The following is a 26912-nucleotide window of genomic DNA, read 5'->3' on the forward strand; positions in this document are numbered from 1 at the left end:
CTACAAGTTCATCTTGACTTATATTTTGTAATTTAAAGAAATATTAGTTATTCCTTTTCTAATTTGAAAAGTTACCCTTTTACATAAAACATAGTTTTCCGTCGGCTTTTTTGGTCGCTGTAGTACTTGCAATGAAACATTTAAGTTACAATACCCGTGCTTTGTTGAAAAATCTGTCCATAGTATAGAGGGATTTTACACGAATAACAAAAACAATATCCATAGTATGAATAAATGGTGTTCAAACGGTAGACATGTGCATTCAACAGGACACAAGCGTCCACAGGTTTTTCTCAGAACCCACCTCTGTCTATCAACTCTTACTCTCACCTCCCCGTGGTGAACATCGGGTGCCTAGTGCCTCAACTGGAGATTGGGTTCCAACCCCAGTGGAAAGTTGTTGGGGGCAGCAAACGAGAGAGGGGGGAGATGTGTTTCCACTAAGGCACCTCTCCTTATCCAGACGGCAGCGGAGGAATTCCCGAGATGGAATCAACGATGGCGTCTACAGTTTCAGTAAGGTTGAACTACTTAGTGAACAACTTATAGGGCTTCTTCAACTTATTCGGAGCCCAGGCCTATAAGGAGCGGTTTTATCCGTCTCCCCATACTTGGAGTTATACTTAGGATTTGGCCCTCCAGGTCGGGGGTTGTGACGTTGGGGTATCTTCGTAGCCACGTAAAAACATCATAGTTGCGAAGCATCAACAAGCCAGGGATACGGACGGATTTACTGTTGATAACCAACGCAAACGAATTAAAGATAACGAACTTCGGATATGCACGTGGAATGTTAGGTCCCTTAACAGACCACGTGCGGCTGAAGAATTATCGGAGGCCCTAGACCGCTATAAAGCAGACATCACCGCCATTCAGGAAATACGGTGGGATGGGCCGGGCAAAAAGAGGATGCAAAACTGCGATATTTACTATTAAAACCAACAGCGCATATTTGGATGAGGCTTCGTCATTGGAGCCAGACTTATGCAAGAAGTCTTGAGCTATAGGTTAATCAATGAGCGCCTCTTGACCATACGCATCAAGGCTAAGAGAAAGACGATAACACTAAAGATATGTTCTTCCAGCTCTTAGACAAAACATATGAGCAGTGTCCTAGTTACGGAAGACATCTTTGGTGGAATAATCGGGAAGAACAGCCTGCACGACAACACTTCCATCAATGGATTCAGGAAACGTCATGGTAGCCAGTACGCGTTTTCCACACCTCAACATCCACGAAGGAACTTGGACTTCTCCAGCAGCCACCAACAAGGAACCCCTGGTTTGATGAGGAATGTCGGCAGGCAAATCCAGCCAAACAACAGGCACTCAAAGTGGCGCTGCATAAAAGGACGAGAGCTTCTCATGAGTTCTATGAGCAGAAGAGGAACGCCAACTTCTCAGAAGGAAAAAGAGAGGGCATGAGAAGCATGTGGTTGAAGATGTTGAGAGGTTTAAAAGCAAGAATGAAGTTCGAAAGTTTTATGAACAGGTGAAACGAAATTCACAGGTACATAAACCTAGAACCGAAGGGTGCAAAGACGAAAGTGGAACCGCAGTCAATGCTGAGGATATGGAAGGACCACTTTTGCAGACTGTATAACGGCGACGACGAACTGAATTCCGCTGTCAGGCAGGATGATCCATTCAACATAGACGACGAAAGCCAACAATCCCGTCCTCCCGACTTAGACGAAGTAAAGATTGCCATATCTAAGCTGAAGTCTGATAAAGCCGCTGGAGCGGATGGCTTGAATGCCGAGGCCTATAAAGCAGCTGGAGATTAGTTGGTTAGGAGCATGCACCAACTTATCTGTAAGATATGGTCGGAAGAAAGCATGCCCGATGAATGGAACCTCAGTATTGTTTGCCCGATCCTGGAAAAAAGATACCCTCTAAACTGCACCAATCAGGAATCAGTCTACTTAACATCGCCTATAAAATCTTCTCTGCCGTAATATGTGAACGTCTAAAGCCCATCTTAAACAACCTGATAGGTCCTTATCAGTGTGGTTTTAGACCAGGAAAGTCCACGTTGATCAAATATTCACATTACGGCAGATACTGAAAAAAACCCATCTTTTCATCGATTTCAAGGCCGCATTTGACAGCATCTACAGGGACGAGCCGTATAGAGCCATGTCTAGTTTTTGGCATCCCTTCCAAACTCGTCCGTTTGTGCAGGATGACCATGGGAAATTCACGCTGCTCCATAAAGTTGGAAACAACTTAACAGAACCTTTCGATGTCAAAAAAGGTTTAGACAAGGTGATGCGCTGTCATGTGATTTTTTAACATCGTACTTGAAAGAATAGTGCAGAGCTCACACGTCAACACTTGACGCAATATCTGTCAAAAGTCTGTCCAATAACTAGCATATGCTGATGACATTGACATAATCGGAAGAACTCAGCGTGATGTCAATGGGGCTTTTGTGAGTATTGAGGCAGAAGCGGCAAAAATGGGTTTAACGGTTAATGAGGGCAAAACAAAGTACATGCTGTCGTCAAGAAAGGACATACAACACCGACGTCTTGGTCAAAACGTCACTATCGACAGACGTAACTTTGTGGTAGTCAAGGACTTCGTCTACCTAGGCTCCGCTGTAAACGCAGAAAACAACACCAGCACAAACGCAGAATAACTCTTGCTAACCGCTGTTTTTTTGGACTAAGAATGCAATTGAGTGGTAAGATCCTCTCTCGAGGGACCAAAGTGTCGCTCTATAAGACCCTTATCATCCTCGACCTGCTATACGGTGCAGAAGCATGGACTACGACAAAAGCAGATGAGAGCACTTTGGGTCGCTTCGAGAGAAAAGTTCTTCGTGTGATCTACGGTCCCATATGCATCGAAGGGAAGTGGAGGAGAAGATGGAACGACGAGCTGTACGGGTTGTACAGCTACGTAAATTTAGCCAGAAGGGTAAAAGTCCAACGACTAAGATGGCTAGCGCATGGAAACCAATGCTCCTACCCGGAAAGTCTTCGCATCCACAACCATAGGACAGCGCAGTAGATTAAGACCGCGGATCAGGTTGAGCACACAAGTGGAAGGTGACATCACCCAACTTGGAGCGCGAAACTGTAGAGATCTAGCTAAGGACCGAGCTAGATGGAGAAGTTTGTTGGGTTTCACCGATAACTATTTTTTTACAGACCTACTACTTGGATCAAATTAAACAAATCAACATTATCAAATGTATAAAATTTAAAAATGTGGGACCAGTCCAGCAATCTCAGACAGATAAATTACCGGGATACTTTTTTGTCAGTGTTTTACGTATAAAAGAACAGCTGATCCAACGTAGATGAGATAGATGTCTGATTCAATATATAGTTGAATTTTATGGAAGCCGAAAATTGGTTTCAAATTTATTTGTTTTTTAGTAAAAACCCAGTGAAATATTAAAATCATGCATTGAAAATTTGTTTTTGCAATAATTTCATTAAGTTGAAAGTCCGTTTTATTTTTTGCCAGCTATATTAATTTAGGTATCAAATCGTTCTCACATCGAGATACAAACACAATTTATTTTCCTATTTTGTTTAACATTTTCTCGATTCGAGAAGTTCTCGATCAAGTTACAGAACATAGCCACAGGATACCTATCCAACTCGATATTGAACGCAGCCATTTAGTACTTAACAGCTGACAGGCAACTTGTTGTTAAAACAATATGACAGGCGAGGGTTACAATCTCTTTAATGAAGTTTTTTGGCTGTATCTTTTTGTTTCGCCTTCTGCTAAGTCAAAGTGCGAATTTATCTCTGTATTATTATATACCCCTCAAGTATTTTCGTCTATTTTTCAATCTTAAAATTTTATATAAAGAAAGAATTTTATTAATATTCTAGCATGAAAGAATTATATTAGGAATTCTTATAATTTAATATATATTCGTCAAGGCGTTATTATCTTAAAATTTGCTTTGTTTTGCGCTTACATCTGAATCGAAAATAAAAATATATCTAATGTTTCGGAGTCGTAGTTGGTTCTCTGGAGCATGGAGTCGTCCCAAAAATCGGCTGTCGCTCGACCATTTGAAATATTTACACACCATCCTTGAAAAAAATACTACGGTGTCTGAAAACAATCGTGAGCTTTTGGTAGAATCCCTCAGGTGTATTGCGGAAATACTTATTTGGGGTGATCAACACGACTCTTCCGTTTTTGAGTATATCTTTATAAATTCATTATTCCAATAATTTTATAAACCACTTTTATAGTTTTTTCTTGGAAAAAAATATGCTGTCGTTCTTTCTTCATATAATGAGACAAAAAAGTGGTGGTTCTAGTTACGTATGTGTACAATTACTACAAACATTGAACATTCTTTTTGAAAATATTCGTAATGAGACGTCGCTATGTAAGTTTGTATAAAGGATTCTCAAATAAATTCCTTCCTTAAACATTAATTTCTTGCTTCAATAGATTACCTTTTAAGCAACAATCATGTGAATTCCATCATTGTTCATAAATTTGATTTTTCCGATGAGGACGTTATGGGATATTATATTTTGTTTTTAAAAACACTCAGTCTAAAACTAAATACTCACACAATACACTTCTTTTACAATGAGGTAAGATACAAATAACATTTGTTAACCATTGAATAATTGGAATATGTTGCAGTACACCAATGACTTTCCTCTTTATACAGAGGCTATAAAATTTTTTAACCATCCCGAATCCATGGTGAGAATCGCGGTAAGGACCATATCCTTAAATGTTTACAAAGTTCAAAATGATAGCATGTTGAAGTTCATAAGAGATAGGTAAGTAAAGTTCATATATTTCCAAGTATAGTTTCTATTAAAATTGTTGTTCAATTAAAAATAATAACGAACATAACATTTTGTGATGCGTTTAGCTAAAGACTTGACTAAAGAAATCACTTTTTTAATATTTTGATCTGTCAAAACATAGTCTGTACCTATACTGAATTAAACTGTTGTAAAGTAAACAAAGATATTCATCAGGCTTATTGGAGAAAGTATTAATTTTTGAATGCAACTACACTAAAAGATTGTTGACATAATTATTTTGCCAGACCTTCAGCTTTATTGAGGTCACTCGTTACATTTTTCTAATTGGCGTACAAATTAAATTAGTGATTGAATAAAATTATTAATAGGTATTTTGATTACGAAATTCCGTCATGGACGAAAATGTATGAGACCAAAACCACCTCGGTCCAATTCTGTGTCAATCATCAACAATGATGGATGAATAATGAGAGCCACTGGAGAGTATTGTCATCCTCGCAAGTTATAGTTTTAAATCTGTGGACTGCAGTGAGGTTGCCGAAGAACGGCGGGGGTCTACTCTTGACAATTGCCTTGTTGGCTTCTGCCATGATTCCTAGCTCCTAGTTTATATGCCAGGGGGGTTGGGGCTGACAACTGAGAAATTGTCACTGACACTTTCAACCTCAATTGCTTCTTGGCAATTGTGGGAGGAGTAGAGTTGGACTTATAAATAAAGTATGAAAAAAAGAGAGGAGGGACACTGAAAAAACTGTTTTAGAGGGGGACGTTGGAGGGTCCTTCGCTTGAGACCAGCGGTCTGAATAAAAGAGTTAGTTATCGGTCTCGAAAAATCGGAACTATTTTTGTAGTTAATAACGTTTGTAACTGGTTTGGCCTGAGGAATTTTAAATTCGTTTAGTGAAGTTGTTTTATCCTCAATCCTTTTGTTCTACCAATAAACATTTAAAATAAGGTTTTTCGTATTTTAAAGCGAATTATTTACCAACCATAATGATATTCGCTATAATTAGCCATCGGTATAAAAGTTCCATAAATAAGACCAACGCTGTCATTTGTATGGAACACTAATGCAATTTATTTTGGCTCCAATTACAACCTTCGTCTCCATATAATACCTTAAACCCATGGTTACAGCTTTGTGTTCATACTTACAAATTATGTAGAGTTTAAGCATTTAACGAAATGTATCTCGATTATAGGCAATAGGTCTACCGAAAAACCATGTATGTTTTTGTTTTAAAATTGTATTAACAACTTAAAAAAGTTAACAAATACAAATCCTTCAATAATTGTTAAATGTTAATACGGTTAAAATCTGGTTGGCTGTTGATTAGCCTAGGATGAAGCCAGTCTGATTTTGCTCGATGATAGCGTATGAGGCTACTCAATCTTGTAGCTCAACAACGTGATACCTTTATAGTTGCTGCATGTTATCACATCATTATTGTGTATGGGACACATATTCGGTTTTCGCTTACAATTATTCATGTTCCCATACGTGCATTATAGTTTCATGAACTGCTCGATGTATAGCTGACCCGCCACGTTTTTTGGGGTCCCGTACCTTAGTTTTGTTTTTTTAATCATCATTATCGACCCCTTCTATGTCTCGTGGCGGAAGCATATGTAGCACGGACGACTTTTTCTGCTGTTAAGCAGTTCATTAAAGTTCACTTCTTATCGCTTCAGTATGCCTGCAGGGTCGGTAATCAGCGTTGTGTTTACTGCGTCATGTTTCGGGTGGTCTGGTTCTCGGCTTTGTTCAAGTTCATAGATCTAGTTCTCCCAGGATGCTTTTTTATGTCTGTGAAGACATTTTTCTGTTCTTGTATTAGTCGCTATGCGTCATTCTTACACTTAATCGCTAGTTTGCATTCATCATCAAACCATACGCACAGATCTCTGCGTTGCTGCTGAGTATTATTGACGACTTCTCATCTACCCCGTCTTGAAAATATCTTTATAGTACATGTATACCTAAAGAGGTGAAAATATTTATTAAATAAATTAATTGTAAAACTAAGTAAAAAAAATATTAAAAATGGTCTGAAAGATATAACTCAAAACGGCATCTCCAAATGGCAAAACTTTATTATCAAAATGTGTGTTCGTTAATGGAAATGTTGCGCGCATTGTGCCCATTTTACGGTAAACGTGGTGTCCCTTCACAGTCGACTCTTCAACGTTTGGTGCCCAAATTTGAGACGACCGGTTCAGTAAACAATCAGCCAACACCCGTACGTTCAAAGATCGGCCGACAACATTGCCGCGGTCCGTGAAAGTGTACAGCAGAACCCGAGGCAGTCTTTTCCTCGCCGTGCACAAGAACTCGGCCTTTTGCAGATTTCAACTTGGTGAAAGATCCAACTGACCCAAGAGTTCAAAATTCATGACCATAGAAAACGACGTTAGTTGGCTGGCAGGACCTCGAATCGTTTGGAAGAGGACGACGTCAACCCACGCGAGGTTCACCAGGTGATAATGCATCCTCAAAAAGTTACCGTTTGTTGTGGATTTTGGGCCGGCGGCGTAATTGATGCGTACTTTTTTTAAAACGCGATTAGTGAGGCGGTCACCGTCAACAGCGAGCGCTGCATAACGATGATAACTAATTTCTTATGGCCCAAATTGAACCATATGGAAATAGACGACATAGGGTTCCACGCCCTTATTGAAAACCCCTACTTTAGTTATATTTTTCTTCACATCTGTTTGAGAAATAATAAAATATAAATTAATTACTAATTAGTCTTTAAATATTTTTTTCTTCTTAAGAACCCTAAACACATAAGATATTGTATTATCAGGAAATGTATAATGTACTGTAATGTGTATTTACTTAAATAATTGCAAAATTAAAATAACTAAAAGTAAACTATTTTTTTTATTTATTATATTATAGAACGGCTGCTCCATATTTCAGCAACTTAGTTTGGTTTATTGGAAAACATATTTTAGAACTAGATGCGTGCGTGCGAACAGATATTGAGTAAGGAATTAAAACATGAAAATAAAACCAAATAATGAGCTCCAATTTAACTTTCAGCCACCAATCAAATCAGAAACTTTCCAATCTTGTTGCGGAACACCTAGATCACTTGCATTATCTCAATGACATTTTGCTTCTTGAAATACGCGATTTGAATGCAGTTTTAACAGAACACCTTCTTCACAAACTGTTCATCCCCTTGTATATATTTTCTCTCACCCCTGCACCACCGCTTTCAATGGCTGTAGTTACCCAAAATTTGGCTGCTGTTCTTAACAAGGTTGTTGACATTGATATTCAAGAAATGAACAATCCGCGTGTATCATCCGTAGTCGCTTTGTACCTCTTATCTTTAGTATTTTTGGTTATAACACATGGACCTTTAGTGCATTCTTTGGCTTGGGTCATATTGAATGCGGATAGTAAAGTATTTACTGAAGGAGCTGCAGAGATCTTAAATGCATATGTTGAACGAAGAGAAGTAGTTGTTCCTGGTTTTAAAGAACCCAGAGAAAGTCTAGAAGAGGCTTTAGATACAGTCGCTTCCGCTTCTTCGGCTATAAATATTTGCACGGAAGAAAGTGTTTCAGCAGTCCAAGTACATGAACTACAATTAAATTCTGGAGCTATTGATCAACAACCAAGTTCAAAAACAATTCACGAATCAAATATTACTGATGAGGAGAAGGAAAAGCTTAAGAAACTTGTGGAATCATCATCATCAGACAGACTTCGTCCGTTTTTAGATGTCGTTGTATCATCTTTAGACTGTGCTGAAAATGATTATTTGGCATTGCTCTCACTATGCCTAATTTATTCTATGGCAAATAACCGAGGTGGGTATTGTTTATATGTGCATTAATTGTAATATCTTTATTGTTTATAGCTAAACTAAAAATTCTTTCTTCATATTCTATTGCAAAACTATTAACACAACTATTTATAGACGGTACGTAATTCATTTTAAGTCCTCACTTCAGCTATTAAAATTTGTATTTGTATAGCAGATTAGCTTTCTAAATAGTAGGTTCATTGTTTTTTTTTTTTTTTGGGAGAAAAAGTAATCCAACAGAATACATACAGGGTGTCGCATAAGTAATTGACCAAACTGGATATAGTGAAAGGTCAAGTCATAACCTATAAGAATTTGGTAACTTGGCTTTAAAGCATCCTAAAGGTTTTCAAGTACTACTACATCTTACATTCAAGAAATGGAAATTTTCGGCATCTGGAGTAGCCTAATCGGAAGTCCAGAGGATACTTAAGCAAAGTATCGCCTGCAGCTTGTCCAGTCCTTATCACCAAAGAGTTGAGTTCTGCCAAATTATGATCAGATCTAGATTTTATTTACAAAACTCTATGGAGATGAATCATTATTTAAAAGAGATGAATATGTGCATATGCGCAACATTCACAATCCACATTTAATACGAGAAGAAAGATTTCAATATCAATTTAGAATACATTTGTGGTGCGGAATCTTTTAATAAACAAATCATAGACCTCTTTTAATTGCCAGACATATTAAACAGTGAAACTTATTTAGACTTTTTGAAAAACAGGCTCTTTTTATTGTAAGATGACGTTCCCCTCGACTTGCTCCAGACAATGTGGTTTCAAGAAGATGGATGTTTAGCCCATTATGGGAGAAATTTTAGAAGTTTATTGAACATAACTTTTTTCGAACGATACATCAGTCGTGGTGGAACGATAACATGGCCCCCTAGGTTACTGGACATGAACCCATTCGATTTTATGGCCAATACACAGTGTCACTGAACTGCCATTCCTATGTACTAGTAAGGGTATCTACAGTTTTAAGCCGAATTCGAAAAATCTATACTATTTCCAGTTAAAATAATAAAAGCGTTAGTACAAGAAGTAAACATAGTCGTTAAGAAGTGCTGCATAGTAATGAAAAAGATCGCTTCGGCTTCTTGTTCTAAACTAAAAGCATGATTAAGCTAATCAAGGAAATAGAAAAAAGATGTCTTTAGTGATGTAACAAAAAATGTTGATAGAAACATATTTTTCTCAGCATTTGTGATCTATAAATCGTGACTTAGTAATGTGAAAAGCTTATAACTTTTAAACCAAAGCTAGTTTTGTAAAGTTTTATAATTTTTTTTTGAAAAGAAATTTTAAGAAACAAACAAAAAACTTTGATTGTTTTTTTATTAAGACTAGTTTAAAGTTCGATATAAAAAATTATGTTTGATTAAAATACGATTTGAAAATAGTGCTGAAAACTGCAATTTCGTAAATAACAAAACAAATCTTTTTTATTCAAGATTGTAAAATATTAACATATTATAAAAATACAAAACATTTGTGGACAGGGTGAGTAAAAAACCGACTAAAAGTAGGTGTTTTTGAAAATTTCATTAAACCAACAGTTACGTGAAAAGCGTTATAATGCGGTACAACAAATTTCCAATTTCTGATTGGCCATGACTTGACCCTTGATTAAATACAGTTTGTTCCATTACTTATTTTACACCTTGTTTACGCTTTTAAAAGAAAGTCAAACAACGACAGAACGAGGTTTTAATATTTTGTTCTCTTTTTCGTTTATTATTTGGCCGGTCGTGCAAAAGTGGCCTAACTGAAATGGATCGAAATTGGGTTTATTACGAAAATTTGATTTATGTCTATTAACTATTTTCAATTTAATTGAACTGAATGTAATTTTTTTAGCTTTAAAAGCTTTTTATTTTTCAGTTTTCAAATTTTGCATTAATATACTGTTTGTACATACCTACTTAATTATTTTAAGTTTGAATAAGATAAAATTATTTCTGTTTTTAATTTCGTTTGGTAAGTTAGAAAGGCCTTGAAAACCTATGTTTAATTTAGTTTGCTTTCCTCCTACCGTTCTTAATCTAGAGGTACTTAAGTAGTTACTATTTCTTAAGCTTTACTCAACTACTTCATTTATAAGTTCCCCCACCCATCTGCCAACTCAATATCCAGCTGACCATCAACCATTTACCTACAGTCTAAACGAAAATCAATGAAATTTGTAATGAACTTTTTAATTGTAATTTAAAAAATTTCCTTTTGGTTCCTTCCGAACAAAACATACAAAATATTTTCAAAATGTTAAAACTTTTAAATCTATATCAGAGTATTTAACCCTTATTTATTAAAAACCCTTTTGGGCGGTCAGAGTAAGTCAGACCTATTACTCTTACTTACTCCGACCGCGCCCTGCAGCTGGCAAATTTAAAACATAATAACATCCAAAAATACTACTTTAATCACTTGAACTTGAAGCCCTGGTAGCTTTGAGCTTTTAAGTATTGTTTCGTACATTTGTGTTTTATCAATAAATAATAATAATAATCATTTATATATATAGCATTTTTTTTATTTTGAATACAAATACTTAATCCAAATAGCATATATAATAACAGTCTCCGGTTTACATTTAACCATTTTAGAGTGTTCAATATATTTTGTTTATTTTTTTTTTGTTGCATTTGTAGTCTGCTTTAATGACTTTAAGGACAGATATATAATAAACTGGCACAATAATCGAAATGTTTAATTAACAAATTACATCATTTTAAAGCCATGTTCACTTTTACATAATTCTATTTTTACTGTAGTTCTATAACCCTCTTTTTACTGTAGTTCGATGAGATCTTCCTAGCATATTATTACTACTTTAGTTCCGTAAGTGACTATTACCGACCTTTCCGTTAATTCGATTAAACAATTTAATAATCGAAATGTGTTGTTGTCATGTTGCAATTTTAAAGTGATTCCTATAAAATATATGAATACAAGTATCAATTTAATAACATTCTTAATTTTCTTTTTCCGAATGTCGTAAGCTTTGTCAGTCACAAGAAGGTTTTTTTAACTAGCATCTGGGATCTCTATTCAGAATAAACATAATCAGCCCATTCATGAATTCCATCGTAATCGGAAATTTGTACGAATCAAGAAAAACTATCATGAAATCCGTTCGTAGTGGAAAATCTCATACAATTTTGCATTACGAATGAATTCCATAACACAGTTTTACGGGATTCGTAAAAATGTCCGATTACAATGGAATTCATGATAGGGCTGATTTTTTTGATAATGACTCACATTTTTGTTGTGACAGCTTTTAAGTTATCAATTTGATTATCACGTATCACGTAGATCACACGAATTGTTTTCTCTAAATCCTTCTTAGTGTTTCTGGAGTTGAATCATTACACATTTTTCTGTATGCATATATGCATCATGTTTAAAGGTCGAAAGCCACTGATCATCTTGGGATTATCTATCTAAAAAAAAAAATAAGGCGGCAAAACAGTCAGTTGAGAACTAGTGACTTACAACTCTCAACCATTCCTGTGTGTGATTACTGTTGTCAGGGATGGGGGGACCTACAGTTTTAAGCCGAATGCGACCGCCCAATTTGAAAAAAAAAAAACATTTCATGACAAGAATCACTTTTTGGAGGATTGCAGTACCCGTGAAAAAACTTTAATTTTAATTTTTCTCTTGTCATATCTCTTGAGTTGCTTATGTTTTCAAAAAAAAAAAATAATTGGACTTAAATCCTTTTTGTACTCTTCTACTAAATTTTCCTTATCACAAAATATCACAGATCGGGTTATGTCATTAATAGACTGGAAAAAATTGCAATTTAATTTTTAATCGCATATTGACTTTTTATAATGGTTTCGATAATAATGATATTCTAACCAAGCTCTATTTTCATTACTTAAGATGCCTGACTGTAAGATCTTAATTTTATTTATGACAGTTCTATCATACATAATTACATTTTACCTATACACATTCTTTTTGTCATTTCTCTTATGTTGGTTTTTAAATTATAATTCAACGAATCAAGGTCACTTATGTTTATATTTTTGTTTGATCTTCTTTCTAAAATATTAAATATTAATCACTGAATTTAGTAATTTTCTTAAATTTCAAGTTACTTTGGTTGGTACATAAATAATCATATATAAATTAATATCATTGACAATATTTGAAATACGCTTGAACAACGCTGGGAAACATTGCCTGCGATCGACTTAGAGACCCCAAAATTATCACCTTTTCAGATAAAGCTCATTTTGATCGTGGAAAGTATGTAAACAAGCTGTCACTGTTTGGTGCGGATTTTGGTGCAGAAGCATAATTGGTCTATTTTTCTTCAAAACGAGCTAGGAGTGGCCGTTACAGTCAATGGCGGTCGTTATCGGGCCATGTTGAACGAACTTGTGTTCAATTGAAGAGTAGGATATTGGCAACATTTGATTTCAATAGGACGGCGCTACGTTCTGCACAATCGAAGCTACACTCGATGTTTTTATAGAATTTTCAAAGTTATTTGGCGGACCGTATATAAGTTTGTTGGAAAAATCAACAAATAAATTACTTGTCTCTGGATCACATGAGGAGAACTTATTTTTATATTGAGTTAATCGTAGAAAATATACACTTAGGATAGTATAGTTCTTATAAATTGTCCTCAAGGAACTTTTAAATAGTTTTCGATAATAAGAGAAGTGATTCTTCAGCAATTTATCGATACAGCACTGAGATGCATGATAATATGGAACTTTTAGCAAAAATCAATTATCAATTACTTGGTAACGTTGTCACTAGCCTAGTGAATGCCCAATATGTTGTCCTCCAAATGTTCCATTGTTTCGGGCTTATTGGCGTAGACTTGCGACTTCCCAAACAAAATAGTCAAGCGGCGTTAAATCCCTCGATCTTGGAGGCCAATTCTAGGGTCTGCAACATATAACTATGCGGTTACTTAATCAATTTATTTATATAGATTTTAAGCAATCTCTAAGAGGAAACTCGATAGATGAATGAATAAATAAATAAATAAAAATTGCATATAAAAGATCATTAGTGAAAATAACAAAGAGTTTAAAAGAAACAGAGCCCTAAAGCACAGCGGCATTTATTTTGTGGCTCTCAATCTTGTACCCATCCAATACGACTTGTATTGAACGATGCGAAACATAATTTATAATCTAGTGAAGTAGAGATAAATCTTAACTGAAGGCACGCAATACTCTTGCTTTCTCCACAACGATTTAATTTTTTTGCACAGTTGGGTTAGTCTTAAAACACTGGAAACTTGTCTCCTTAACCCTAATAAGCTCTGCAACTCGAATAAAAGCTTTTATTCCCAATTGAATTCAATTTGTGATTATATCAACACTTGAGTCAACGTCACTCTCGAGGAAGAAAAGTGAACAGTTAAAGATCCTGAAATAATTTTTGAGACCGTCCTAGATTTTTTTTAATCGTATTCCCAAACGTTTCTCTAAGGAGATCTCTCTTTTACTTTGGACACGAGAGATCAGTTAATACAAAACAATTGCCGGATGAGCCTAGAGCTTAGAAGACAAGAAGATATATGTACATTTAAATCACCTAACAATTTTAGTGCGAGGATAGCAAGAAACAATTCATAGGATGGGCTCTGACATAGCATCAAATGTGCGAAAAGTTGATATTCACAAAATTTAAACCTCATACAATTTAAGTAAGAAATGTTGCAAAGACAGCTGGCCCGTAACAAACATTGTGGATGTATGCGGCCAGAAAATTCGCTTTTAACCCACGAATACTACAATAGCTATTCAAATGTTACCAAAAAGAAAAAACCAAATCAGTCGAAAATCTAAGAAAAAGCAACGTACAAGAATCATTTAAAAATTCCTCTCATACAACAACATTACTTGTGTTATGCATTAGTTGTAACGCTAAATTTATCCGAACCAAAACAATCAAAACGTTAATAACAGACTATTAGGAACGTTTTTAAAATTTGGTTAAAATTTAAGAATAATCAAAGTGACCGTTGGTAGCCATTGGTTACCGACTCTAAAATATTGGCAATAACTAAAAATATTGACTTCCAACTAATTTTTTCTTTTAAAAATAATTGTTTTTAACATCTTTTAAAATAAAAAAAAAAAACAATCTTCATTAAATTGGTAAAATAAATAAAGGTATTGACTTCAATTTCATTCTAAACAAAATGTTTTTGTTAACATTAAGTGAATTTTCTTTAAAAACCCCAAGAAATACCAACCTTCAAAAAATTCTAAAATTGGTTAAAATATATTTTAGACTAAAATATCTCATGAACAAAATCAAACATTGAAATAAAACTAATTTTACCATTATTAATTAATATTGTTATTTTTTAAAGAAAAATCAAATTGACAACTATTTATTAAAAAATATTAAAACCTTCAAAAACAAGTATCTTGGGAACAAAAAAAAATATTGATTCCAAAGTTTTTATTTTACACAAAATCTTGTTGTTTAAATTTTTTTTAACACTTGGAAATATCGATAGATGGGCACGAATGAAATTTTTGTTATTGACTGTATTTTATATTGCCTGCGTTTTTTACATTGAGGTTTATTATTTTGTCGATATACATACATATTTTTCTATATGGTTTTGAATTGATTGTTTATTATGTGGGCTATTAATTATATACTATTTGTATTATTTTGTGTTTCAATTTAATTCCCGCATTTATGGACGGCAACGGAGGCATAACAATGAACCCTAGGAAGAACAGCATGACACAAGCACATTACTCACTGACAATGTTTTCAAAAGTAGTTTTAATACAGATCGCAGCCGAATTATTTTTTTCTACGACCATCTTTTGCAAAACATACAGTTTTTAAGTGTTTGATAACTTTTGTAACTTTTTTGCCGACATCAAAATTTGCAATAAAATTAATGTTACAACTTTCAATTTGACGAAATAGTATTAGTAAAAACTTTTAATTTGACCAAATATGTTTTTTTAGTGTTTTTTCTTTTGTAATTTGAGTTAATAATTTCAGGTATGAGTAAAGATTGGTTAGATCAAGTCTTAACCAAATCTGAAAAATCTTCACTAACTTACAAAATGGAATTGGTGGAGAGTCTGCTTAATATTATAAATTCATCTTATCAACCCTGTAAGGAAGTTAAACTGTGTATTACTTGTTAATCAAATAAATTATAATAATTCTTGTCTTCCAGCTTGTAGAATTCGTCTAATAACATTAGAAATATCTTTAGAACTGTTAGTTTCCTTCACAAAACCCAATACGGACGAATGTTGCATAACTGAATCACAACAACAGAGCCTCTTTTTAGCTCAGTGTCAAGCAATGAATGCGTTACGAAATTTTTACATGTCGGAAGAAATTTTTCTTGACTTGTTTGAGGATGAGTACAATGAAATGAAAAAATCTGTGCTCAATGTTGAATACCTTTGCATGGACTCAACTATTCTTCTACCTCCAACTGGTACACCGTTGACTGGTATAGGTTTCACACGTCGATTGCCATGTGGGGAAGTAGAAAAGGCTCGTCGGGCTATCAGAGGATTCTTTCTTCTTCGCCGTACATGTCAAAAGTTCTTAAATGAAACTGAAACAATGCTTCCTCTAACAAATTATACAAACTGCGTTCATGTGGATAATGTTTTAGACTTGAGTAAAATACTTTAAAATGTTACATGTATGTAAATATTGAGCAAAATATAATTTCAGATAACAGTGACCTGATAGCTTGTACCGTAATTATAAAAGACAGTACTAAACAGAGAAGATTTCTAGTTATTGATACACTGCAACTAATTTTAGTAGAACCAGATGCTAAACTATTGGGCTGGGGTGTTGCAAAATTTGTTGGCTTTCTTCAAGACGTTGAGGTTGTTGGAGACAAGGATGACTCACGTTGCTTACATATTACGGTTCATAGGGGTGGTGCTTCACATAATCGCACACCACTTTTGTCTGCCAATTTTCTATTTGACGACCACATAAGATGTATGGCAGCAAAACAAAGGCTTACAAAGGTAGCTAAAGTTGATTTAAAGAGAATATTTAGGTGCTTTTGATTGATATTTAAGTCTTTTTCACAAAATCAATTCAAAAGCATTTTTAAAAAGCTTAAAGAAGAGAAAAATGCACGAGTAGCCTATATATGTATCTATTATTACAATTATAATTATTTTATTCAGGGTCGAAGCAAAGCACGTCAAAAGAAAATGTATCAAATTGCACAACTTCTAGAAATGCCAGATCAATTCACCGATTCCACAGTGTACTCAGTATCAAGACTTCGCTCAGGGGCTGCTGCAAGGACATCGAGGGAGCATAAAGCAATTTTGTCTAGCTCTGGTCGAGTTCCCGGTTTTGCAGCCGCTCTTAAAAGAGAAAACGCCCCCATTTCAGGTGTAAGCAGAATACAAATGGTGCAGAATAGATCAGTTGAAGGGTAAATTAAGTTATATTTTTTAACTCGTCTTCAAAAAATTGTTTCGTTAAGATTCCGAACTGAGAGTCGTTCTAGACGTAGGGGGTCTAACAGTAGTTCGTGCTCTTCTACGCCATCTAATGAAACATTTGAAAATTCATTTGATCGAAAAACCAAATCGCAATCACAAGAGAGTTCAACAAATCGATATTTACGGCCACGAGAGAGTAACCCAAGAGTGTCTTGGCCAAGGTATTTTAAGTTTGAAATAAATTTATTAAAAAATATTTTATGCTGAATTTAATTTTTTTAGATCCGAAGAAATTCCTCTTGAGGATTTTCAGCACTCAAAAACTAATGGTCAGCATTTTCGAAGTTCTTCAAATCCCCCATCCCGTTCACATACTCCTTTAAAATCAAAATACGAAACAACGTCTCCTCAAATCACATTGCCAAATTCGAATGATTTAACGAAAATTAATGGAATCACCTCATGTATGGAAGTCGTTGCGGTGAATTCTGAGGAAACTTCTTTTATTGCGAAAGAAGATATGGAACGACATCAGGGATCGATTGAAACCGTCTAATGAACTTAAAATTTGGTTCTAAGTTTAGAAAATTAAGAAAGAAGTTTTAAAGTCGATATAATTTGTTATTCAACGTTTTGTTATCTTATTAATTTCGATGCGGCAGTAACTTGTTGCTGAAACTTTTTGTGATAAATAAAACAATATTTACTTTGAATCTATTTACTCGTAGAATTTACCAATGGACATTTTCCTTATTACCTTTAATTATTTAAAAAAAAAATATGTAAGTATACAGTCACCGTCTATAGTATGTCCAACAAAGATTGTCAGTACTAATGAAAAAGCTTCTGCAAGTAAATGCGATGAATATACGTGAAAAGTATCCGCGTCTTTAAATCGTGAAATACTCCAACCCATGCGTAGTGCCTTCATTCAAAATAGTTCAATTTTCCCTGAATTCGCTGATGGCGAAGTTAATTCGACATTCCTTTCTTCATATTTAAATATTTATCTTAGTTTTCTTTTCTAAAAAAACTAAAACAACCTTATGAAAAATTGCCGTGAAGTAATCGAATAAAAGGGAATTCTCAAAAAAAAAAATAGTGAAAATATCCTATTCTAACTTTTGACTTGATTCACCGAGCAGCAGACATTAAAATTGTGTGTTTAAACTGTAAAGTTGATGAATAAATCTCAAACCCTACGATATAAATTTTATGGCAAAATTTAGGACATACCAAAAAACGATGCAGAAACGAAAAAATTTGTAAAGAATGCTGCATCCCGCCCATACATGATGCTTGCTCTAGAATTAACTGCATCAATTGTAAAGTGGATACTCATACGTCCTACAATCCCGCATGTCGGGCATTTCCTCGCCAAAAGCCGGTAAATAAAATCAAAACCGAAATAAGTTACATTGTTCACGAAGCCTGGAAAGTCCTTAATGACACCCCAACATTTCACTTATAGCTCCCACAAAACATCCTTTCGCGAAACTTACTATGGCAAAGGTAATTAAAAATAGAATTTCAAAAAAAAGTTCATTAATTCCACAAATCTGCACCAACCTTTACAGACCTATTCTGCTATTCACGTGTTTATGTGACGATGTTGAGAATGATAGATGAGTTGTTTCGCTTCATACAAAAATTATGTTTAATCAATCCACCTAAACAGAATGAATTGTTGAATTTGTGTAATTTTTGGAAATGGATGGGATTAGACTTTTTATTTCAATTGTAAGCAGAGGAATGAGCGAAAAAATAGATAGCTTCGGAGAAATGTTTGAAACTGTCATTCTTTCCCTAAAAATGTTAATAATCTTTTATTTATGAAACAAATATTCTAAATTAAGCAATAAATTAGTTTTTACATACATTTTGCTAACACCAGACATCAAATGGAAAATCCGCTACATTTCATATGCGGATCTATGTATGTAAATTGTAGAAGATGAAATGTTTGACTGTTAACAGTCATTTTTATTTTTATTTTCTTCATGATTTTAAAAATAAAAATTTTATTTTCATCATTTTTTTAAAAATATCATATTTTTTAAAAATAATTGGTGTTCAGGAACAAACAGTTCGACTGTTAACAGTCAAACGTTTCATCTTCTAAAGTCCCTTAGCAAGGAAATAAAAACAGCTACAATTTATCTTCTCTGAAGACTTGTAGCAACCATATAATTCGCAGTAGCTCTATGTAGCTCATATTATATGGAATCTCGATTTATTCGAGAAAATATGCGTCAAGACAAAGTCCAATAGTCATCTTCTGATGAGCCCAACCATTGCACCGGGGCGAAACGCATATTTAAACACTATGCTGGTTCATTTTTATTTTTATTTTCTTCATGATTTTAAAAATAAAAATATTATTTTCATGATTTTAAATCATATTTTTTAAAAATGTAAATTGTATAAAACGAATGCCTTCACGGGAATAGAATACTGCGCAGTATTACCGACATACACAGATTCGCTTCGAATGAATACTAGAATAGTGAACATTCAAGAAAAATACTCCCCGATAAATCGAACAATAGAGCTGTTAGTAATTTAGTATATCTCCCCAAATAAATAGCAAAGTTTCAACATCTAACTTAAATTTTAAAATTCATGAACGAATTTTAATAAATAAACGAGAAAAGATCGCCAATTCAGATAAAAATATTGAATACATACGAAAATCATACATCCAGAACCTCTTCCAGCAATCATCAAATTACACCACAAAAACATCACATCACACTCAAGGGGAAATTACTACCTTTATTATGCAAAGACACAGCGTGACCAATGGCCATTAGTAAATTGAGAGAGGGGTTGAAAGGAGATGTTGGTGCATATTTTTTTGTGAATTCCTAAATATTGCAATGACTGGGAAAGACAGAGTGTGGTAAGGCATTCTGCATTCGCGTAGTACGGCTAAAGAACAAATATCTGTAGGTAGGTACTTGGGTATTCATAAGCGCGATTATTACGGTTGAAAGGTTGAAGAAGAGGAATGCATCTTGCTATTTCTCTAGAGCATAAACCGTTAAAATAACAAGAAACTTTACGACGTTTATCACCATCAATCTAAATTTTCTAACTTCAATATCTGTACAAGAAACTTAAGGAAGTTGCAGGAGACCAGCCCAGAGATGGGAGTAATACTCAAGTTTTGGAAATACAAACATTATTGTATATAAAAGCCAGATCAGAGGGAGAGAAAAACTTCTTGCATCACCTTAAAAAAACCAAACATCTTGCGGCATTTTTTGCGACATCGCAAATGTGATCGTTCCACAAGAGATGGCTAGTGACATTTCACTTATCACTTCCCTTACAAACGAACTTTTGCAAAAAAAAAACGTCACTAACTCTGTGAAAACACACAGAAATGATGATGATTACATCTAAAACTAACTAACGAGCTCCACAAGAAACCACAATGCTTCAGAGCCGGGTCAGCGGAGTCACATTAATACTTATCATCCTTCAGATTTTAACTATTTCCAACAGCAATTTTAATTCAGGTCTTACCAATATTCAAGGGTATATCAATTATTTTGATGACCAAAATATTTAAATTAAAGATCAATCACCATGCGTTATTACTCGACAAGAGATTGGACTTTTTTATTTTTATCAATTACTCCCAAGTCCCAAACCATACATAACTTCCATAACATCTCTCAAAAAGAACTATAAATATGATGATATTTTTTTTTTAATAAAACTTTAATAAATGTTATTCAAATTTTATTTAATTAATTAAACATTTTACAACGCGAATAAACTTCTCCCATCTTCAGTACTGAGCTTTTTTGGTTGTGTACTTAATCTCTCAATTTTTCTTTTTATTTTTGTATGTTTTTCCTTGTTTTAATATTAATAGTTTATTGTAATTTTGGCACGAGTACGATAACTTTGGCGACAAGATATAATAACGGTTTTTGGAAGAGGGGCTTAATACAAGCATTTTTTTACTATGGGAGGGGGGTCTGGGAGGGAGGGTCTATCTCCCCCCGTTTAGGCGGTAGGGGCCAATTTAAAAAAATATGTACATTAAATGGAAAAAAATAATTAAAAAACAACTTTAATACGTACAATTAAGTATTATACCTTTTGAAAAAAATAGTTTTGAAGTCAAAATTTGTGCAAAAAAAGGAAAAAAAAAGGGTTAAAGTGTAATTTTTCAATACTTCAAGATTAATTAATACGGTTTTTATTTCAGAATTTATTGCTCTTATTTGTTTTAAATCAAAAAATGAAAACTAGATGATTTTATGTCTTTTAGTTTTTGAGAAAATTGAAAATAACCACAACTACTATTTTAATTGAATTCTTTTTTTTCGCTTGACTGGTCTTATTTTGATAGTAACAATGGTAGGTGCGAGTTTGGTGGTATGCAACAGTGGGATCTGCAACCCCCCTGCTTGGATACACTATAGGATTTGGGGTGAGTGCAAGTTGAAGTGCGTGCAAGGTAAGAAGGGAGCAAGGTTCGGTGGGTGCAAGATGATTGATTGATTGAAAAGAAAGTGTGGGTCTGCAACTAGAGCACTTCGACCCCCTCGACGTTCGCAGTGAACACCTAGAAGATGTGTTACCGCCAAAACAACCTCGGCTCTTGACCATCAATGACGAACTTAACGAACTCCACAGTGACACTAGTACGGACGATGAATTCACTGACGAGACTTACATACTGAAAATTGACGTGACTATTTTTTACTAACTCCTGACTTACTTAAAGACTAATTGACTGGGACGCGGAATTCAATGCAATTCTACCTCCTTGTGGTGCATTCTGGGTTATGCTAAATGAATTGCTTTACTTGATTTTACGATGCAAACAGTGAGATGCCTGCAACCCCCCTGCTTGGATACACAATAGGATTTGGGGTGGGTGCAAGTTGGAGCGCGTGCAAGATGAATGTATCTTAATCCTTATTCGATTATTACTATCAAAATAAGCCTACGTTAATACTTAAGCAAGGAAAAAGTAATTTAATTGAAGTATTTTGTTTTTGTAATTTTCAATTTTCTCAAAAACTAAAAGACATAAAATCATCTAGTTTTCAGTTTTTGATCAAAAACAAATAAGAGCAATAAATTCTGAAATACAAACAGTGGTAATTAATCTTGAAGTATTGAAAAATTACACTTTAACCCTTTTTTTAACTTTTTTTTGTACAAATTTAGATTTTAAAACTATTTTTTTCAAAAACTATGCATAGTTTTGACTTGATTTAAAAACAAGCTAATAGACAAAAATGTTGGCTTTAAAAAAGGTATAATACTTAATTGTAAGTAGTACCGTTATTTTTTAATTATTTTTTTTCCATTTAATGTACATATTTTTTTTAATTGCCCCTACGTCCTAAATGGTAGGAGATAGAATAGTAAAAAATGCTTGTTTTTAACTGTTCTATACAAATCCGTCATAAAACTTTGTCGCCAAAGTTATCGTACTCTTCCCGTAATTTTTAATATTTTTGTAGGTATTGTAATATTTTAAGGGTTTTATTATTACATTACTTGTTGTTGTTGATAGGCTTTTTTTCTTTAGTGTTAATTTGTAAAATCATTTTTCGTTTGCAAAATATAAAACCGTTAACTACTTTTTGACACATGTTGACGAACGTTTGTTCTTTCTTTTCAATAGTTAAAGGTTTATCTGCAAAACACAGTCTTTTGTGTAGCACCACAATAATGAAAACAAATGGTGTCAAATCGCATGATCTTAGTGGCCAGTAGATATCGATACGAAGAGAAATTACGCGGCCAGGAAATGTCTCCTGAAATAAAGCCATATTCGCTCGAGTTGTGTGGCATGTGGCACCGTCTTGTTGAAACCACATATTCTCAAAGTCGTATTCCTTAATAGCAGGCAAAAAAAGTCGGGTATCATATGACCATAACGCTCCGAATTGACGGTGACTACTTACTTACTTAAGGTGGCGCTACAGTCCGGGCGGACCTGGGCCTCAACCAACAAGCGTCTCCAGCCAGCTCGGTCCCTAGCTAGCTGTCTCCAGTTTCGCACGCCAAGTTGGTTGAGGTCCTCTCCCACCTGCGTGCGCCAACTGAGTCGCGGTCTTCCTCTACTGCGCCGTTCCTCGGGATTGGATTCGAAGACCTTCCGGGCTGGAGCGTTGATGTCCATCCGCTCTACATGACCTAGCCATCTAAGCCGTTGGACTTTAATTCTGCTAACTAGGTCAGTGTCGCTGTACAGCCCGTACAGTTCGTCGTTATATCTTCACCTCCATTCTCCATCTATGCGTACGGGACCAAAAATCACCCGAAGAATTTTTCTCTCGAAGCATCCTAAGACGCTCTAATCTTTCTTTGACAGGGTCCAGGCCTCAGCGCCATAAATGAGAACAGGGATGATGAGTGTCTTATAGATGGTGATTTTACATGCTCGAGAGAGGACTTTACTTCTCAATTGCCTTCTAAGTCCAAAGAAGCAGCGATTTGCAAAGGTTTTTCTTCGTTTGATTTCAGCGCTGGTGTCGTTGTATGCATTAATAGCTATAGATCTTTTCCGACCTTGATAGAGCAGCGTGCATTCTCCATCGTCATTCTGCACAAACGGATAAGTTTGACAGGGACGCCAAAACTAGACATTGCTCGGTAGAGCTTTTCCTTATAGATGCTGTCATACGCGGCTTTAAAATCGATAAAGAGATGGTGGGTATCGATTTCAAGCTCCTGGGTTTTTTCCAAGATCTGCCGTAGTGTGAATATTTGGTCGATAGTGGACTTTCCTGGTCTGAAGCCACACTGATAAGGACCAATCAGGTTGTTGACAAATGGCTTCAGACGTTCACATAATACGGCAGAGAGGATCTTATACGCAATGTTAAGGAGACTGATGCCTCTGTAGTTGGGGCAGTTTAGAGGGTCTCCTTTCTTATGTATCGGGCACACTATGCTGAGATTCCACTCATCGGGCATGCTTTCTTCAGATTGATTTGCAGATGAGTTGGTGCATGCTTCGTACCAAGTCATCGCCTGCTGCTTTGAATAGTTCGGCAGCGATGCCGTCAGCTCCAGCAGCTTTGTTTGACTTAAGTTTAGATATAACTATCTTCACTTCGTCAAGGTCGGGTAGGGGGAATTGTTGATCTGAGTTGCCGAGGTTGAGTGGCTCTATCTCCCTTACAGCGGAATTCGGTTTGTCATCGCCGTTATATAATTTGGAGAAGTGATCTTTCCATATTCTCAGCATCGACTGCGGTTCTACTACGATGTTCCCTTGATCGTCTTTACAGGCTTCGGTTCGTGGCTGGTACCCTTGGGAGGTTTTTTTTACCTTTTGGTAAAATTTACGAACCTCATTTCTGTTGTGACATCCATCTATCTCCTCGATCACGCGCTTCTCATGCTCTCTTTTTTTCCATCTAAGAAGCCGGTGTTCCTCTCTCCTCTTCTGCTCGTAGAGCTCGCGAGCAGCTTTAGTCCTTTGGTGCAGCGCCGTTTTGTATGCCTCTTGTTTCGCTGCGTTCGCTTGCCGGCATTCGTCGTCAAACCAGGAGTTTCGCTGTGGTGTCCGTGTGAAACCCAGCACTTCAGAGGCGGCATCTCTGATGGCTGCAAGGCAATGTTGCCACTGGTTTTCAATGCTTAATGCAGGAAGCATAGGACTCCTTAAGAGGTTATTAGAGACTCGATCGGAAAAGGACATGGCAGTCTCTTGCGATTGTAGCCGTCTAACGTCGAATCTTCTCACAGTTCTTCCTTGTTTTGGCTTGGATCAGGATATCCGTAGCCGTACATTGGCTATAACGAGGTAGTAGTCCGAGTCAATGTTGGCCTCTCGGAATGTTCGGATATCCTGGATACTGGAGAAGTGTCGTGTGTCGATCGCAATGTGGTCAATCTGGTTGACGGTTGATTGATCAGGATTCAATATTCCATGTCCCCTTGTGAATATTGAGATGCGTGAACTGCTTACTAGCTACCAGAACGTCTCGCCCCGCAATGAAATCGACCACCCTGAATCCGTTGACGGAGGTGGTGTCGTGCAGGCTGTATCTCCCGATTATGCCACCAAAAATGTCTTCTCTTCCTAGCTTGGCATTAAAATCTCCTAAGACAATTTTAATGTCATAGCCAGGGCACTGCTCATATGTCTTGTCCAAGAGCTCGAAGAATATATCTTTGTTGTCTTCATCTTCCTCCTCCGTTGGGGCATGTGCGCATATTAGGCTTATGTTGGCGAATTTAGCCTTGATGCGGATTGTCGTGATGCGCTCGCTCACACTGTTGAAACTCAAGACTTTTTGCCTGAATCTAGTTCCAACAACAAATCCACGCCCAAATAGACGCTGTCTTTGATCTCGGTTGCAGTCGCCGTAGTATATATCGCAGTCTTTTAGTTTGCGTTTGCCCGGTCCATCCCATCGCACTTCTTGGATGGCGGTAATATCTGCATTGCAGCAGTTTAGGGCTTCCGCTAATTGTTCAGCTGTACGTGGTTTGTTAAGGGACCTAACATTCCACATACATATCCGAAGTTCGTTTGCGTGGGTTGTCAACAGTGAATCCGTCCGTATCCCTGGCTTTTTGGTGCTTCGAAACTTAAGGTATTTTTACGTGGCCACGAAGTCACCCCGACGGCACAACCCCCAACCTGGAGGGCCAGATCCTTAGTATAACTCCAAGGAAGGGGAGCCGGATAAACCGCTCCTTACAGGCCTGGGCTCCGAATATGTCGAAGAAGCCCTATAAGGTGTTCACTAAGTAGTTCAACCTTACTGGAACTGTAGACGACACCGTTGATTCTATCTCGAGAATTCGTCCGCTGCCGCCTAGATAAGGAGAGGTGCCTTACTGGAAACACCTCTCCCCCCTCTTTCGTTTGCTGCCCCCAACAACTTTCCACTGGGGTTGGAACCCAATCTCCAGTTGAGGTACTAGGCACCCGATGTTCACCGCGGGAAGGTGAGAGTAGGAGTTGATAGACAGAGGTGGGTTTTGAGAAAAACCTGTGGACGCTTGCGTCCTCTTGAGTGCACATGTCTACCATTTGAACATCATTGAATTGACGGTGACAGTCGATTCATTGTCCTTTTCGAAGAAGTAAGGTCAAATCACACCTTCAAACAAAAGAGCGCACCAAACAGTGACTTTTTGTGGATGTAATGGCCTCTCTTTAATAACTTGAGGATTTTTAAAACCCCGGATACAAATATTTTGTTTATTAACACACAGTCCCTGGCCATATTATTAGACGCACTGCAGAATTTTTATAATTATTAGATTATACGCAGTATTTTAAACGTTCAAGAATGGATGTATGGTTACATTTTGATGCAATATGCAGCTCCATGCCACACAGTCTGGTCCATTAAAACTTATTTGAGGGAAGATATTACCCCTCTGTTGGACTGGCCGGGAAACAGCCTTGATTTGCACCCATTAAAACGTTTGGGAGCTGATGAAGAGGGAAGTAGTCACTAATTGAAAGAGTAATTCACTTGTAGAATCACCACGCACAAATGCAGGAAACAGTCAAATCTCGCTCTTATTAAAGCAAAAGAGGGTTCAACAAAATATTGAAAAAATTATAAAAATAACAACAACAAAAAACTGAAAATATTAATTTAAAAAAAAATTCTTTAAATTGTTGCTTTATTTCTAGGAAGTAGTTTATATTCTGCATACAAAATAATTTGAATGCATTACAATATTCGAAAATCTGATTAAAATAGCTGGAAATTACAATTTTGCATAAAATCTAAAGTGAGTCTAATAATATGGCCAAGGACTGTACATGCCCACCGAGTGAGAAATGTTTTTTTCGCTCAAACAATTTTTGTTTCGAAAAATCACCGTCCACCACCAGTTTTTTAAGCACCC

General features: G+C 35.8%; 2 protein-coding genes across 3 annotated transcripts in view; one reads left to right on the forward strand and one right to left on the reverse strand.

The window, feature by feature from the left end:
• The window catches only part of LOC129943290 (pyridoxine/pyridoxamine 5'-phosphate oxidase-like), a 133061-nt gene that overhangs the window by 45367 nt on the left and 60782 nt on the right, over positions 1-26912 (reverse strand). The gene's annotated exons all lie outside the window — the stretch shown is intronic.
• On the forward strand, positions 3722-17765 carry LOC129943284 (protein CLEC16A homolog). Of its 2 annotated transcripts, XM_056052604.1 has the most exons (13): positions 3722-3793; positions 3858-4177; positions 4230-4369; positions 4435-4583; positions 4636-4778; positions 7675-7761; positions 7819-8597; positions 15613-15729; positions 15794-16252; positions 16309-16616; positions 16782-17038; positions 17090-17269; positions 17331-17765. In XM_056052604.1, exons 2-13 carry the CDS (start codon positions 3975-3977, stop codon positions 17602-17604), a joined length of 3096 nt encoding a protein of 1031 aa, XP_055908579.1. In that variant the 5' UTR covers positions 3722-3793; positions 3858-3974; the 3' UTR covers positions 17605-17765. The 2 variants fall into 2 exon arrangements, with proteins under 2 accessions (XP_055908579.1, XP_055908578.1); XM_056052603.1 differs by having other exon boundaries at positions 3763-4177.

Source organism: Eupeodes corollae, chromosome 1 (assembly GCF_945859685.1).
Source record: "Eupeodes corollae chromosome 1, idEupCoro1.1, whole genome shotgun sequence".
In the NCBI taxonomy this organism is placed as follows: Eukaryota; Metazoa; Arthropoda; class Insecta; order Diptera; family Syrphidae; genus Eupeodes; species Eupeodes corollae.

Excerpts from the sequence above, each read along its gene's own strand:
- LOC129943284 (XM_056052604.1), top strand. The coding sequence starts at position 3,975 with ATGTTTCGGAGTCGTAGTTGGTTCTCTGGAGCATGGAGTCGTCCCAAA. Across the intron at positions 8,598-15,612 it reads TTCTATGGCAAATAACCGAG|GTATGAGTAAAGATTGGTTA; the intron begins GTGGGTATTGTT and ends TAATAATTTCAG. Across the intron at positions 16,253-16,308 it reads GGATAATGTTTTAGACTTGA|ATAACAGTGACCTGATAGCT; the intron begins GTAAAATACTTT and ends ATATAATTTCAG.